The 17,593-nt window shown below is 39.8% G+C and overlaps 1 protein-coding gene across 5 annotated transcripts in view; it reads right to left on the bottom strand.

The window, feature by feature from the left end:
• Positions 1–17,593, bottom strand: part of PHKA2 (phosphorylase kinase regulatory subunit alpha 2) — a 105,111-nt gene that overhangs the window by 44,619 nt on the left and 42,899 nt on the right. For 4 of the 5 annotated variants that reach the window (XM_070750744.1, XM_070750745.1, XM_070750746.1 and 1 more), the window contains exons 18-28: positions 16,567–16,645; positions 15,813–15,979; positions 13,898–14,071; positions 12,276–12,364; positions 11,457–11,590; positions 9,313–9,469; positions 8,266–8,345; positions 6,076–6,154; positions 5,833–5,962; positions 2,928–3,029; positions 2,676–2,794 (exon numbers count right to left, since the gene is read on the bottom strand). In XM_070750744.1, the coding sequence (XP_070606845.1) occupies positions 2,676–2,794; positions 2,928–3,029; positions 5,833–5,962; positions 6,076–6,154; positions 8,266–8,345; positions 9,313–9,469; positions 11,457–11,590; positions 12,276–12,364; positions 13,898–14,071; positions 15,813–15,979; positions 16,567–16,645 (1,310 nt within the window). Of the gene's footprint in view, positions 1–1,045; positions 1,152–2,675; positions 2,795–2,927; positions 3,030–5,832; positions 5,963–6,075; positions 6,155–8,265; positions 8,346–9,312; positions 9,470–11,456; positions 11,591–12,275; positions 12,365–13,897; positions 14,072–15,812; positions 15,980–16,566; positions 16,646–17,593 lie in introns of all 5 variants that reach the window. The other variant, XM_070750747.1, reaches the window with a different exon arrangement.

Raw genomic sequence — 17,593 nt, 5'->3', positions numbered from 1 at the left:
GTTCATCATCTCATCATTAAATAATGATGTAATTAGATCCTCCATATTTTCATTGTATTGTAAATCTTTGCATTGTTTAACATACTGTTTGTTTATGAAAAGATAGCATTTGTATACTATATACAGTATTGGGTAGAACTGAGTTAATTATATTAGTCTGGCCCTCTAAAACCGTCTCAATTTCTCATGCGGCCCTATGGCAAAATTAATTGCCCACCCCTGCCCTAAGGGATACCCTCCTGCACCGGGATCACAACGGTGGAGAAGGTGGCGACTCCTGTCATGCCACCACTGTGCAGTGAGGTGATTAGCCAGCTGTGCTGCGCAGGAGAGGAAGAGCTTTTCCCTCTCTGCATCTGACAGCTATGGCAGCTGCTCCTCCCCATTCCCCTCCTTCCTCAGCTGGCACTAAGCTGCCCACAAAGGAGTTGGAATCTCAAAAAGCAGCCAGTTGTACCAGTGCAGAAAAATGTTAGGGGCACTTTTTCCGCTGTGCTCTGCAGAGGAGTATGCCTTCCCAGGGCAGAGAGCAGACTGCATGAGGAGGGAGAGTGAGAAGGGGCAGCCGCAGCCACTATCATTGAGGAGAGTGCCACACAAAAACAGGAGCAGACAGAAATACACACACCCTTCTCCCTCTTGGCTGCTGTGTGATCTCGTGTGAAGGGAACAGCATATTCAGCAAAGGAATAAAAACTAATTTTACTACTTCCCTTTGGCTAATATCCAGAGAAGGAGAAATTGCTTGATATTCTCTCCAGGGACCCTAAGGCCAACTGGCAGAGCCCGATCATTCCACAGGATGGCCCTTAGTGGAGACACAGCTGCTACTATAGGGCTCAGAACGCCGCCATCTGCCCTTGCCTCCTTCTCCTCTTTTTTTGAGTTGGCCCAAAGCCACCCAAGTCAATGCCTAAGGCATGCTAAGCCCCATTCCACATCTTCCAAAGCTGAGCATCATGGCTTGAGGTGAGGTCACAACTGCCCCGCCATTAGTCTTTCTCCCTGCCTCTTCAAGCTAATGTTGCTCATGATTAAACTGCACCTAGGATTTCCCATGTGCTTCTCTTGTGGGTCAGGCAGCTAGAGAAACACATGAGAAGAGCTCCGGTGCTGCAATCTCCCGTGTGCTTCTCTTGCAGGTCAGGCGGCTGGGGGAAACATGAAAGGGAAGTTCAGGCGGTGGCTGGGGGGGCGGCAGCAGTTAAACAAGAGTTCCAGGCAACAACCGGCGGAGTGGGAGGGTGGGGTGGCCCTCTGGGCCCTGGGAAAATGCAGGTTTTCCGGATGGGACTTACACAAAGTGCTGTACTGCGAAAGAGTCTCTCCCAGGCAAAAGCAGCAGGGGGAAGAAGCAGCAGCCATTGACCTGGAGAGCACACGATGGAGCCCACCATGTGTTCGCTGGCAATCTGTTTTCTCTTCCCCATTCTGTTGCTGGGAAAGAGTCTTTCACAGCACAGCACTTTGAGAACTCATCCCAAAGCCAGGCACAGAGAAACAGTCAGGTTGAAGACTGGTACTTTCAGCACCCACAAGGAACCAATGATTGGAGCAGTTTTGGAGTTTGTTAAGGAGAAGGACCACTCCTCGGTCCTCCTCGGCTCAGCCATATGTTTTCAAGCCTGGGCTGCTTGGAGTGAAAAGCTATTGCAATAGCCCAGGCTTGAAAACTCAGCAGTCCTCCTCAATAACAAGCTCCAAAACTGCTCCAAGTGCCTGTTCCTTGTGGGTGCTGGCATGCCTTTTCCTCTGCCATCAGTGATGGGAGGAAGATAAGGTTGCGAGCCTGGTGGGGATGGTGGGGCCCCCGCAGAAAGCTCTGGGCATGGGGGGGGGGCTAGCGTGACTGTGAATTAGCTGTAGGCAGGAGGAGGCAGCTTAGTTGGGACACAATGCCAAAAATTCCCCCCAAAATTCCAAACCCCCTCCCCCCCAAAACAAGATGGTGACACATGCACAGTGCTGGAAACTCATCTTCTGCGCAACAAAAAAATCCCCCCCCCCAAAAAAAAATCTCCCCAAAAGATGGCGGCGTTCATGGACCAGCACCAACAGAGCCAGTTCTGTGACATTATCATGATGTCACCAGAGGGTTGTTACCAGTTTGGACAAACTGGTCCAAACCAGGAGGAACCCACCTTTGATTGTGGTCACCCTAAGGCAGTGATGGTGAACCTTTTTTTCCTCAGGTGTTGAAAGAGTGTGGGCGTGCACTATCGCACATGAACGAGTGTCCACACCCGTAATTCAATGCCTGGGGAGGGCAAAAACAGCTTTCCCCCCCCACCCCGAAAGGCTCTCTGGAGGCTGGAAATGGCCTGTTTCCCAACCTTCTGGTGGGTCCAGTAGGCTCATGTTTCTCCCTCCCCAGGCTCCAAAGACTTCCCTGGAGCCAGGGAGGGTAAAAACGCCCTCCCCCATTCCCCCAAGGGCTCTCTAAAAGCCAAAAACGCTAATGCTGCCAAAAGCCCTGGAGTTTCGACTCTGACCAGCTTAAGGTTGACTCAGCCTTCTATCCTTCCAAGATGGCTAAAATGAGCACTCAGATTGTTGGGGGCAATATGCCAACTCTGTAAACCGCTTAGAGAGGGCTGTACAGGACTTTGAAATGGTATATAAGTCTAAGCGCTACTGTTATTGCTTAAAGCTAAGCAAAGAGGAAACGTGTTCACCTGTTTCATCTCACTTTTCAGTCTCGTAATGCCACTTCTTTCAGTTTTTGTTGCTCCAGTGTGGTCCACTTCATGGATAGATATAGCAGGGCTGGATGTAGAAGAATCAAGAGGACGCACTAAGGATGGAGAGGAAAGAAAGGTACTAAAAAACTGTTTAAATGCACAACAGGTTTTTAAAAAAATAAGAAAACAAGAATGCTGTGTATGTGTGTGTGTGCATGTCTCTGTGCGAGTATGTGCATATATTACTGCTCCTTTCGACTCCAAATTCTTTTCCACTGAGAATATGATGAAGGAGATTTTTCATATCAAAGGGACTCAGATTCATTAAACTCTCAGAGGCCTCTTCACCTATAGGGGGGAAAAATAAGACCCTAAATTTCAAGGCCAAGTAAACTGAATGAAAACATATCATCAAGATAATTAATTTTACAGGGATAAAGTTGTTATTGCTCAGCTTAGTAAAGGTATGATGAACATGCTGTCTATCCTTTATTATGTAAAGCATTATAATAAAAATAAATAAGAATTATATAAAAATAAATAGCTAGGGCAATTTTAACGATTTTTTCACCATTTTCCTATCCATCATCAAAAATATCATCTTATGCCCATGAGGCAAAGTACTAATCTTCCCCCTCCCTTGACTCAAACTCTTATCTCAAAAGAGATAAGACTTTTACACTTAGAGCTCATCCTTTTATTTAGCTATATAATAAAAATATTTTCTGTACTGAAGCTTTTCTTGGATTGCTTCTGAAAATGGAATTTGGGCCACATGGTGTCATCCACATATGACCAATGAAAACCACCATATTTTTCGGAGTATAAAATGCACCTAGATTTTAGAGGTGGAAAACAAGGAACAAAGTATTCTGAACCAAATAGTGTAGTAATACATTATTTAATAAAAAACCAGTTTTTACAACCATGTACACTTTTTACAAACTTCAAACTTGACAGCTTTAAGACTTGTGGACTTCAACTTCCAGAATTCCTCCTCCAGTCAGGCTAGTTCAGGAATGGGAGTTGAAGTCCACAAGACTTAAACTTGTCAAATTGGAATACCCTTGCACCCTTAATCCCTAATTCAGGTGTCTTCAAACTTGACAGCTTTAAGATTAGCGCACTTCAAAAACCCAGAATTCCTCCTCCAGTCATGATAGAACCACTATAAAGGCAAATATAAACCAAGCAATAGAAACATCAGATTGTATAACTTTCTTGAAATTATATTTTTTGAAGAAGGAATAGAGAAAATTAACCAGGGAAATTGATTCTCTGTGTTATCACCATTGGATCATGTGCTCACAAGGCAACAACAGGCAGTATCGAGGGATCCCAAAAATATCTTGTCAATTAACAATGTTAGTTTACAAAAATAAAAAGGACCTATTACCTATGAGTGTATTACTTTCTTAACATGCTTACTACTCATCTTTATACAGTGGTAGGATTCAAATAATTTTAACAGCTGGTTCTCTACCCTTTTGAAGTGGCGATTTTTGGAGGAATTTTGGGCAAGATAGGAAGCTTTAGGAGTGGCAATTTTTGGAGGAATTTTGGGCAAGATAGGAAGCTCTTGGAGGGGCAATTTTGGGAGAGATTTGGGGCTGCATTAGCCTTCCTTAGGACCTCCATTCCTCGTTTCTCCTCACTGTCCGTCTCCACTCCATTAGCCTTCACTTTGTCCACCTGCCGCTTTAGTTTTAAGCTTAAAGTTTGGATTTTCCTAATGGGTTTGAATGCATTATTTGCTTTTACATTGATTCCTATGGGAAACAATGTTTCGTCTTACGAACTTTTCACCTTATGAACCTCGTCCCAGAACCAATTAAGTTCGTAAGGCAAGGTATCACTGTACTTATAAAAATAATGATGGAATATAAATTTTAAAAATGATTTTTCTGAGGGATGATGTTTTGCTTTGTGGCAAGTCAGTTTCCATAAACACTGGTGGAGGAGATAAATTGCCAAGCAACTAGCAGCATACATTTCGCCATTTCAGCACTGCACCACAGAGCTTCCCCCTCCCCCCGCAGATGTCCACACTTCTCCCAAGCATTTCTTTGACTACCTGATTTCCAGCTCCATCACATTTCTTGCCATCGTGTGCAGGGAAAGAAAAGTTTGTGGGACTAAAAGTAATTCACTCAACCAATTACAACTTCACGAGATCTTTACTTTTTATGAGAAGTTGGAATTGATTTATTGAACTTTTTTTTTATTCCCACAAATGTTTGTTTCCCTGCACATGACAGAGAGAAACGCGATGGAGCTGGAAATCAGGTAGACAAAGAAATGCTTGGGGAATTTGGGAAAAGTGAAGGCATCTGAGCAGTGGTGGGTGGGGAGAACACTTCTGTCTACAAAAACCTTGTCTTCAATGCCTGACATTGAAAGGCAGAGCAAGAGCTGCCTGGAAGAAGATTTTCAGCCCAGTCAGGAATATCCTTTCTCCTCCACCCGACTTACCACACTCCCAAATTGCATTGAAAAAGGGGACGAGTAGCAAAGTGAGGGTAAGGAAGATCTGCCATGCCCAGTTACGGGGGATGGGTGGAGGAAGAGAAGAAACAGCAAGAGGAGTTCCATCTTGTTCTATATGCCACAATGAAGGTAGTGGCAGCCCCCTTCCCTGTGAGTAAGGCAGGCAAGCAGACTGGAGTGTGGTGACCACATGGGAAGGCAGGCAGGCAAACAGGCTTGGCTATAGGGTCTGTGTAGGAAAGCAGGTAAGCAGGCTGCACTGTGGGGACCGCATGGAGGGCAGGCAAGTAGGCTGGGCTGCGGGGACCATGTGGGCATGACTCTAGGCATTGTCCAAGGCGGACAAGGTGAGATAAGGAGTGGGAGGGGAGGGGCAGGAGGAGAGGGCCAGTGAATGGTGTGATTAGCTGGTTCTCCAAACTCTGCAAAATCTTAACCATTATTTAGATTGAACTGGTCCAAACTGGCTGAATCCCATCTCTTTACCCACAATTTTCTCCTGCCTTGTCTGGAAGTTCTTTATCTATTTCCTCCGTTATCTTTTACTCCTTTTCACTATACATTATATGCAGATCTGCTATTGCCATCCACCTTCTCACCTCTGAAACATACTCAGAATCCCCTCATTTATATCAGAGTAATAAGAAAGAGAAAGTAACCTTACCCGAACAATTCAAGCTGCGAGCAAGTTCAGTTGCCATCACTTGAATAATGAGCCCAATGCGAAGTCTTAGCATTTCTGCAAAGAGACTAGGTTGTGACCGGACATACATGGCCAGGTACACTATAATTTCCTGCCAGGGTTGGGGAAGAGAATAATTGATTTTAGAGATCTCGATCACAAACAGTACACAATGGCAATAATAAAATAATCTCTTTAAAAGATTAGCAAGTTTTTTTTAATTACCTGTGTAAGGACTGCAATGCTGATATCCTGGCCACTGGCTTCATATATTAGTTTGGTCAGCTTTTCAGGGGGTAAAGGTCTACAGAAATTGAATTTAATTAAAAGCATAAGCAAAAATCTGTCAGTGAATCTATGGCTATTTTTCAAGGTCTTTTCAGTAGCTTAGCCTTATAATTTATTCTTCCAAATTATCAGACTGTAATTTGTATTAGAAAACTAGGAGGGCAGGCCGTGTTGCTTGGTTGTAATCTTTTTTGTCCTCTAAATCAGCGGTCACCAACTGGTGGTCCATGGACCACAGATGGTCTCTGGGAAAATTTTGGTTGGTCCACAGAAAAATTATTTGCATTTTTTTATATTGCACTAAATCAGGGATCCTCAAACTGCGGCCTCTAGGCCAGATACAGGCAATGAACGTTTGTATTGCTGCAGAGAGTATCCTCCTTCAGGGTCTTTATGTGCACGTCAGAGGGGGGAGAAATTCTGACTTGTGGTCTGCTTAGCTTCCTGGTATGGGACTTTGGGTGAAGGGTGGAGGAAAGTGCATCTGGTGGCAAAGGGCTGGAGGGCCTTGTTCCAGTGGGACTGCATTATGGTCTAGAACTGGCTGACCACCTCAGCCCATTGAAGCTCTAGCCTCAGTTATTTTAGAGTTATTTTAACTCTTGCCTCTTGCTCAGTATATATTGCTTTGAACACATTTATAAAATTGTCACCAAATTCCATATAATTTATCTGTTTCAATCTAAAATCCCAATTCACATTGTCAAAAGCTTTTTGAGCATCTACGAATATTAATGCCACTTGTTTTTCATTATGAATTTCATAATACTCAAATACATCTAATATTGTCCTTATATTGTTTCTTATTTGTCTTTTAGGCAGGAAAACATTTTGCTCAACTGGTATAAAATTACTTAAATATCTTTTAAATCTTTCAGCCATTATTGTCATAAATATTTTGGAAGATGAATTGAACAAAGATATTGTTTTGTAGTTTTGAATTAACGTTTGATCTATATTTTCTTTTGGGATCAGAGTAATATTCACTTCTGTCCATGAAGTCAACTATATGCTCATGGTGGCTGCTTAGCTCCAACAACTGCTTCCTGTTGGTGCCCTAAGGAGCCTGGATGGGCAGGAGAGGAGTGACTGGGAGGGGAGGGGCGAGTAGAGGCTGGTGAGGCACCCCATGACATGAGTGACATTGAGTTGGCCACGCCCACCCAGTCACATGACCACCTAGCCATGCCCACCCATTCAGTCATTAGGCAGATCATATTAGTGGTCCATGGGCAGTGATGGGCCCTATGGGTACTGTCACATACACAGTACTGGTAGCAAAATATTGATTTTTTTTTCTTTTTTTACCTTCTGGGCTCGGGGTATGTTTTTCCTATCACAGTAAATGAGGTTGAATGTATATAATTTTAGAAGAGCTGTGCGTACGTGTGTGTACATACACTTTATATAGTAGATAATCAGGGGTGGGCTACTGCCCGAACAGGGGGGGGACGCAGTGGGGTAACGAAAATGGAGCTCCACCCCAGAGCACCCAATTTACACTGAAAGATGTTGAAACAAAATGCATAAGCCACACTCACAGTGTGGTAGTAAAAATTTTGGTAACCCATCACTGTCTGTGGGATTTAAAATTATGAATTTAGTTGTCCCTGGGTTCCAAACGATTGGTGAACTTTTGCTCTAAATGACTTGTACAAGAAAGCCTGTCTTTATGGAGTCTAAGATTGGAGAAAAGTAAATTTGCAGAATGAGAATCTTTCCCTATCTCTACCAAATGACTCACTTGTTGTGAATTCATAATTGTTCTTGATTACCAGGACAGCTTAATAAATTTTAAACTGTAAAATATATTGGAAAAAAATCCTCCCCTTCTATAATTTATTTTGTACTCAGTTACATATAATTGGGAGGAAATTGATTCCATTCATTGAAGTTTTTCATTGATGATCAAGCTACAACAGTGCTGTTGCTAATGAAAAGCTGATTAGTTTTGTCATTACATATTTTAACAAACTGGCTAAGATCCCATATGATCTCAGACATGACTCATGTTTCCCAATTAATATTTTTACTACCAGTACTAAAAATACTTTCTAAAAATCTTATTATGAAGCTATTGAGAAGTATGAAAAATAATACACTGGTTTAAGATAGAGGTTTACATACGCTGTAATTGTTTTTTCACGAGGCTCTGGTGGGAGGCCCACTGTAAGTTGCTTCTGGTGGGATAAAAGATCTGTACAGGCCTTACACACAACAAAACAAAGAAGAAAGTTCAAGTTATTAAATAAGTAGCAACTGCATTACACTTAAATTTTGAAAAATTGATTTAGTTATTCTATTATCACTAATGTCAATGGGAAGACCAAATCCATTCATCTATATCTGAATCTGATATAGAAAAATACAATAAGATTATCTTTCAATGTTTTGTAGGGAGGTCCAACAAAGGCAGCAACCAAATACAGGGTTTTTGTCCATTATGCAATTATAACTACTGGAGAAGAATGCAGAGGAACATGCTTACCTGTTCCCCTGCAAGTGAGAAGCAAGCATTATAGAACCCGCTCTACTAATATGAGCTTCTCAGATGATATTGTATCTGGAAAATCAGTGTTCAAACATACTTTAGCTTACATCCGGAATGATCTAAAAGGCAGCTTAGTATGCTATTTTAAGAAAGTTATTTGAATTCATAGGCAGCCTGCACAGAGCTTATGTCATACAACATAAATCTTGTATTAACAGTGCTGATATTATTTCTCTGGCTTAATGGGTACGGCTGTATACTAATATCCAGATGAGTGAATAAATATAATGGTTATGAATTTATAAACCACTAGTGGTGTACAAAAGAATCACTTGCAGCCAATGTAAAATTACAAAATCATACAGAAATATAACAACAACGTAACATATAATTATGGTAAATGCTATAAAGATAGTAATATTTCTGACACTACAAGCTCTATGGTACTTAAATTGCACATGCCTTCTAGAATAATCAGGTTTCATAGGTTTCTGGAAGGCCAGGAGAATAACAGCTATTTTTATCCAGGGACAAGTGTTTCAGAGAAAACCCAAAGAAAATAACTACTTCTGGCCATTTGAACAGGGATACTCTTCAGACTTGAGTGCATGTAATCTTTTTTAAAAAAAATGCTTTTCAAGGTTGAGAGAAACTGAAATGGAAACAATTTGTTTGATCCATACCTCAGCCAGGACTTCCACTTTCTTTTTTAATATGCCAGAAATATAGCGGATGAGCCCCCATTCTTGGTTTACACCTGCTTTGCTGTACAGTTCATTGAGGAGGCACTGAACTGTGACTCCAGTCTGGCCATAGAGCTGTGTTTCCCAGTCAAGACCTCTTATAAAACAAAAAGTATCATGATGATTATATGTCCTTATTTATTTTTTTAAAAAGAAAGTGGGATATTGTAAGTCATGGGGGTCCAACATTTTGGTTTGTGTGGTCACATTGAGTGAAAAGGAATTGTTTTGGGTCACATATAAAATATATAATGTGGTTAAGGTATATAAATCACATAATAATGTTAAAAGTTTATGATCTTGTGAGGCTGAATCCAGGCCCACATGCGGTCCATGGGCCACAGGCTGAACATGTCTGCCATGGGCTGAACGTATATCAATCCTGACTAAATTGCCAGAAATAAGTAAAGGTTCCAGTCTGAATTTCAACTCTCAAAGCTATAACTTTTAATGAAATATATACATGAAAACCTGTATAAAATTAGAAATTAATCAGTATTTTTTCATTCCCACGCTTCTTTTGAAAGCCCCCAAAAGCAATTCTAGATTTAAGAACTAAAAAATTCAAAGAAAGTAACAGAACTACAGATAGTCCTTATTTATTGACTCAATTAGTTTTAGGAAAATGGATGCTAATCGAGAGAAGAGAGAGACAGAGGGAGGGAGGGAGAGAGAGAGGGAGAGTGGGGAGAGGGAGAGACAGACATTACTGGTTGTTGCTGTGTTATTCAAATAATATTCTTTTGTACAGGTAGTCCTCAATTTAAAACAATTCACTTAGATCCTGCTTTGCTTTTGTCTTGCAATCACTTTCTTTTCAGTAAAAGTTTCCTTTTGAAATACTGTAGTGAAGTTTCAAGAGTTTGTGCTTTCCTGAACAGAGAGGAGAGGCAGAACTTACAGCATAATTTCTAAAAAGAAATAGCTGTTCCACTAATGAAAACCAGATGATGTATCAGACATGTTTATTGGCACAGGCAGGGGTGGGTAGCAGACAGGACAGGGTGGAACACAGTTCCACTGGCAGAAATGAAGATGCGTGTGCGGCTCCAGCTGATCAGCAGCTGTCACTTCCTAGATTACTGGTCTCGGCTCGGCTCTCCTTTTTCCCCCTGCTGCTGCTGCATCTGCGCTCCTTGCTTTTTTCCTCTTTCCTCTTTCCTGGCCTTGGACGAGCTTCCCTCTCTCCTACCCTGCTCCCCTCCAGCCTCACGCAGCCACCTCCCGTGTGAGGTGCACGCAGGAGGTGTGAATGGAAGCAGCGCTGGCAGCATTTATGCTTCTGGCAGCACTAGTTCGCTTAGCTATCCAGCCTGAGGTGGGGGGGGCGACCCAGGAAAGACAGCGCTTGAAATATGAAGCAAATTGTCATCCCAGTGAGTGACATTGATAAGGTTGTAAGTCAAGGACTTAACAGTTCATTTGAACAATGATGATTGTTAAAGCCATTCCCATCTGGTCACATGGCTGGCAAGCCACTCCTATCCAGTCACATGACAATTAAGCCACGCCCACAAGATAACCCTAACCCACAGTGTGGCAGTAAAAATGTTGGCTGCCCATTACTGGGCACAGGTAGTCCTCAAATTATGCTACAATTGACCCTGGAATTACAGTCATAATTTATTGTATTGTAAGTCTGGATTCAAAATTCCGACAGTTTTTTATGAGGTTGTTTTTGCTAAGGGGAATTTTTTAAATTGAAAACAGGAAGTAAATATAAAAACATTGCAAATCATGGTCATGTGATTGCAGGTTACTGGAAATGGAAGTAAAGTGAGCTGGTTGCCAAGCACCCAACATTTGATTATGCAGCCATTGTAACTCTAAAAACAGATTGTAAGCAGTAGCTCTGAATAAGTCCATTGTAACTTGTAAGGCAATTGGTCATAGGTCAAGGACATTGTTAGCTGGAAGTAAAATAACCAATACTAATAGGAATTTCAAGGTTAGAATTTCAAGCAGGATAGAAACAAGTGGCAACCTCACATAAAAATTAGTACAGTTGAATATTTAGTTTTCTGGAAAATCATTTTTGAAAATAAATAATAAAGAACTTCCTATGGAACATAAAAACAACTTACTTTATTAAATATAAGATATATAATATATCAGCCTGGTCATGTAAAGTAGGGCATTCTGTTAACTGCCCAATTAATTTCTCACAATCCAAATCACCATGAGCATCTTTGGGTAAATGAAGAGCAGTCTTAGATTCCTATTAATCAAAACATAGAACGAAACATTTTTTTAGAGTTTGTAGTTTACCTTAATTTTCCAAATAAAATAGCAATTTATTCAAAATAACAACAACAACAACAACAACAACAATAATAGATTATACTTAGTTGATATCTAGGATGCTAGCAGCAACCCGTATCAACTATTAGCCCCAGTCAATGATATTTATGACACATCTTTAAATGTTCAGTTAATTGAGTTTCATGTTTAATGAAAATAACAACAACAACAGCCTTTATAGTCATTGTATATCACAAAATTGGTTTAACGAAATATATAGAAGCATTCCTATAATGCTCAGATATCTAATAGCTTTCTCTATTTAAAAATCCTCAAGTCACACCAACTATGACTTGGTGTTTTGTTTCATTTTGTTTTTAAAGATAAAATCTCTTATAAATCATAAATTATACTATTTTATATGGTTAGGTCCCACATCTGGGTCAAGCCAGAGAAAGAAGATATAATCAGAACATAGTTTATCAAACAGACATTTTCCCATCCTTTCCTTTCTTAAAGCCATTAAATTTTAACTTATAACTGCTGTGTAAAACTCTATCTCTGTTCTAATTGTGCATCTTTGACTTTGATAAATGAATTATAGTAATTTATATAACTAGTACGTACAATATTTTCTAAAAGGAAATAATAGAACTGCTTACTTGGTCTACTTGTGGATGAGGGGAGTCAACTAGGTTCAGAGATTTCCGGTGAGTGTTTAAAACCTTTGTAGGCAAGGACATTGAAACATCTGGGGGGAAAAACAATGTAAAGCCACTTTACAGAGCTGCTACTATACAAATCTGAATGTTTCTGAAATTCAAAATATAAATGATACTGAGGATCAGTTACACGATATAAGCAAATTAGTTTAAACAAACTCCAAATACTGGAAAAGCTGGCTTGCTATGGAATAGTTTGTATTATTGAAAGAGGAGAATATATTGTCATTTTTAAAGTAGATTTTCATAAAAAGGAAAGACTAGATGAATCAAAGTTTGGTTATACATAACTGTAATGTCTATTTAGATTATTATTATCAGCATTCTTCTGCCTAGAGAAAAAAAATGCTAACTCTTGTGTTCAAATCCAGCAAACATGAGAATATTCCCGTATCACCATATTTAATAATAGCCAAAATGTTAACTACTAAATATATAAAATTTTACATATGTCCACATTATTTCTTTTTTTTAGTCTTTATTAAATTTTCACATTTTACATGTCACAGTAGTTTTTAAAGCAGATCTACAGCCTTTTTTTAACATTGTTTTTATAGAATAGAATTTTTATTGGCCAAGTATGATTGGACACACAAGGAATTTGTCTTGGTGCATATATTTATACAGTTTATATAGCTTATATTACCTTACAATATTTTCCAATTCTACATCCTCTTCCCACATCTTCTCTTCATCTTTCTATCATTGATCCAATCATACCATTTCCCCATATTACATAATAGTCTGAATCTTTTTGTCATTTAAGTTCTATAGTTAATTTGTTCATTTCTACACATTCAAATATTTCTTTTAATTATCAAGCTCTTGATAATTCTAAGGTTTCTCCAACATTGTGCATATGCAATCCTAGCAGCAGTTGTAATGTGCAAGATGAAATACTTAATGTTTTTGTCACATTGCCTTTTGAATACTCCTAATAAAAAGAGTTTTGGGGTAAATTCTACTGTTAGCCCTACTGTTTTTTGTAGTCAACTATGTATTTTTCCCCAGTATTTTTTTCACTCCAGGGCACAACCACCATGTGTGAAAGAAGGTACCTTGCTCTTTTTTGCCAACAGACTGAATTTAACTTATCAGCCCCAGAAATTCACTTAACATCTGAGGCACGAAAAGTTGTAAAATGGGGCAAAATTCACTTTAAAAATATCTCACTTAACAACAGAAATATTACACTCAATTGTGGTTGTAAGTTGAGGACTATCTATATTGTTATTTAAAATAACATGATTCACAATCTGTATTCTTCTTCAGTGAATAGAGAATTCACCCTATGTTGGATTCTTATTTCTGTCTATTGGATTCTTATTAACAATTTGTGACCAACTGGGCAAATTTCCCAATAAGTATGTACCATGATAATGTGTGTTCTATTAACTATACAGATAGAAAATAAATCTTCTTTTTTTGTAAAATGTGCTCCGATCTTACTAAAATAAGCATTTTTCATGTGAGATGACAGATTTTTGCAGTAGCAAGATGTCAGCATTTACAGGAATTCCATCTGTTAAATAGAATAGATTTAAAGTGTTGTAAAAACTTACTTGGAACATCCAGTCCCTTAGCCTTGGCCATGATTGATAGTATTTCTCTAGTAGAATGAGCAGCACTGAACACGTAGGATGACCCTGTGCCTTTTCTGAGCGGAGGCAAGTAGCATTTCAGAGCAGTACTCTGCAACATGCTGTTTATGTACTGGTCCAGTTCATCCTGGCTTTCTGTCAAGAAACATTCAAAGAAAAGCTGTTTGAAGTAAAGCATTTATGCCTCCATCCAATTTTACAATTTGTCACAGGTGAGAGGTGGGTTCTTCCTGGTTCAGACTGGTTCTATAGTAGTAGTAACTTGGCAGCTTGAGTTGCTAGAACCGGCAGGTACCCAGGCCTGCCACACCCCCAAGCTGCTTCTCCCAGTGGTGCCATAGGTGCCACCATGTTTTTTTTTAAATACTGTGCACGTGCCCACAAACCCACCCCGATACAGGTAGTCTTTGACTTACAATCAAAATTTAACCCAAATTTTCTATTGCTAAGCAAGACATTTGTTAAGTCAGTGTTTTTCAACCAGTGTGCCGTGGCACACTAGTGTGCTGTGAGACATGGTCAGGTGTGCCGCAAAGCTCAGAGAGAGAAAGAAAGCAAGGGAGAGAGAGAAAAAGTGAGAAAGAGCGAGAGAGAGAGAAAGAGAACAAGAGAGAGAGAAAGAGAACAAGAGAAAGAAAGCAAGAGAGAGAAAGGGAGAGAAAGAAAGAGAGAAAGAGAGGGAGGGAAGGAGAGAGAGAAAGACATAGAGGGAGGTAGGGAGGGAGAGAGAAAGAGAGCAAAAAAGAGAGGAAGGAAGGAAGAGAAAGAAAGAGGGATGGAGAGAGAGAAAGAAAGAGGAAGGAAGGGAGATAAAGTGGGAGAGAGAAATAGAGCGAAAGGGAGGAAGAGAGAGAATTTTTTTGTCCAAACTTTTTTTAGCCCCCCCCCCCCCCGCCCCACTCAATGTGCCCCAGGGTTTTGTAAATGTAAAAAATGTGCCGCGGCTCAAAAAAGGTTAAGAATCACTGTGTTAAGTATTACAGTTGTTACGTGAATCACAGCAATTGTTAAGTTAGTAGCACAGTTGTTAAGTGAATCTGGCTTTCCCATTGACTTTGCTTGTCAAAAAGTCACAAAAAGGAATCAAATGACCAAAAGTTAATCAAATGTCAGAAAGTCACAAAAAGTAATCAAGTGTCCCTATTACCATTATGATAGTACAATCATCATAAATTTTGATTAGTCACCAAGTATCCAAATTTTGATCACATGGTCACAGGGTTGCTGCAACAGTCATAAGTATGAAAAAATGGTCTATACAGGGTGCGTTCCAAAAGTAATGCAATTTTTTAAAAAAAGTAATTTATTGAACAGATTTGCACAAACACTTAAAATTCTTAAAAGTATTGTCATTGAGCCTCTACACATTTTTTCCAGCAACTCTGCCATGACCGGTACATGCCCTGGAAGGCGTCTTTGGGGACCTCTTGCAAGGTCTTCGTCACGGCTGATTGGATCTCTTCTATGGACGAAAAATGGGTTCCTTTCAGGGCTGCCTTAATCTGAGCGATCAAAAAGAAGTCTGCTGGGCTGACATCAGGACTCGGGGGGGGGGGGGGGCAGTGTTGGCACCTGGTGTTTGGCCAGGAACTTGCAGATTCGTAGCGTGTTGTAGCAAGGTGCGTTTTTCGTCCATAGAAGAGATCCAATCAGCCGTGACGAAGACCTTGCGAGAGGTCCCCGAAGATGCCTTCCAGGGTATGTACCGGTCATGGGAGAGTCGCTGGAAAAATGGGTAGAGGCCCAAGGACAGTACTTTGAAGAATTTTAAGTGGTTGTGTAAATCTGTTCAATAAATTACTTTAAAAGAAATAATTGCATTACTTTTGGAACGCACCCTGTATACTGCTCAAATAAAATGAAAAGACAGCATTACCCTTATCACAGAAGTCTGTATAATCTTCTAATTCATAGCCACTTTCAGGGCTAGAGTAGCCTTCACTGTCATCATCAAACAGTTTGCTGTCACAATCAGGATCCAAGAAGCTTAGGTTTGTATAGAATGAAGTGGTCAGAAAGTCTGAGAGTTTGCCCAACTTCACTCTGGAAAATTAATTGAAGAAGAAGAACACATATTTGTTACACACACACACACACCTGTGCACACATACAAATACAGACACATGCAGGTAATCACATATATACATATATGCATACTGTTGAAAAGAGATTCCTAAGTACCACACTGTTCAACAATTGATAAATAAATTGGTTTTTCACAAATAATCACATAATATCATATATAAACAATCATTATGATATGCTGTTCCATAGCCAGATGCTCAGGAAAATAAAGATGCCCATCATAATCATCACATCTTCTTTTTGCACTTTGTAAAGTTATCTAACTTGTGTCCTTGCATTAACTTATATTTCTAAACTTCATATTAGACCTGCAGTCTAATTTATTAATTAACTTCTTTTATACTAAATTTCTGAAACTTAAAAGTATTTTAAAATATACTGAATACTAAAGTAGAAAATGTAAATGCAAACAATCTAGTATTTATACAAATTGTACAGTAACATCCAAACAGAGAAAAAAATGGACAAAAAAGTCCAGTTTCCTTTTCCTAATCAAAATTAGGAAAAGGAAACTGTCTCAGCCATTTGTAATGCACATAGCTCACCTTGCTCCTCCAAAATATCCATCTCCAAGCTTTCTTATGGTGGCAAGAATTGCAGAATCAATATCAGTCCCATCATCAACTAAAACAAATAAGCCAACAAACACATACTTACATATATTTTGGAAAAACATGTTTCATTTATGATTCACTTAAAAAGAAAATCCAGAATGAAAAAAAATTGGTTTAAGCAATATCTAATCTATATTGTCTATCATTTAGAGTCTTCCCTTCACAGATGAAGAAAAGCAATTTTATTCACCATACAGGATCCCCCATCATTGCCCACTTTGCCATTTTGCTGCCCGTTGTGCTGCAATCGGCCCACCTGGGCCTTACCTTGCTCCGGTACATGATCTACTGCAGGGGCGCTGAGAGCATGGTGTGGGGAACAGGCCGGGTGGACTCAAGCTACGGCCACGCAGGCTGTTCTGTGCTCTCCTGCACCACAGGCATCTCTCTCCTGTGGTGTGAGAGAGCAGGTGTGTGGCCAGAGCTCGGGCAGGCCAGAAGCAAAAAAATCCGGTAATTTTTTACCGTTATTGCTCCGGTTGCGCGTGCACAGCGGCAACAGAGCGAGGCTACGTGCTCCATATCCGCCACCAGAACGGCATTTGCCCCCCTTCTAGGTCTTGCCCATCCCTGCCTACACTGCATATCTTTGGTTCATAGTGGATAGTTTGGTCATTCAAAAAGGAATAAAAAATAAATCTACTGGTATTATAATGATGATATATAAATATATATATATATATTTGACCACATCTAGATAACCATATAAGTTTCTGATATTACAGGAGGCCAGCCATACAGTATTAGTTTATGGTATCAAGACAATCAGGAATCTGGCAGTATCTTTCCAATTACTAATTTTCATTAAAATGAGCTACAGAAATGACCAACAGTCACAAAAACCTATAACTTTTAATAAAGTGTGTTAATTGGAAATGATGCCACCAGACATTTGATAGTATGTTTCTGGTTATCAAAAGCTATATTGTGGAATTGGGGAAGGCACAGAAGATAATCA

Source organism: Erythrolamprus reginae, chromosome 4 (genome assembly GCF_031021105.1).
Source record: "Erythrolamprus reginae isolate rEryReg1 chromosome 4, rEryReg1.hap1, whole genome shotgun sequence".
In the NCBI taxonomy this organism is placed as follows: domain Eukaryota; kingdom Metazoa; phylum Chordata; class Lepidosauria; order Squamata; family Dipsadidae; genus Erythrolamprus; species Erythrolamprus reginae.
Note: the sequence above shows the minus strand (reverse complement) of the source record. Positions and strands in the feature narration are given on the sequence as shown.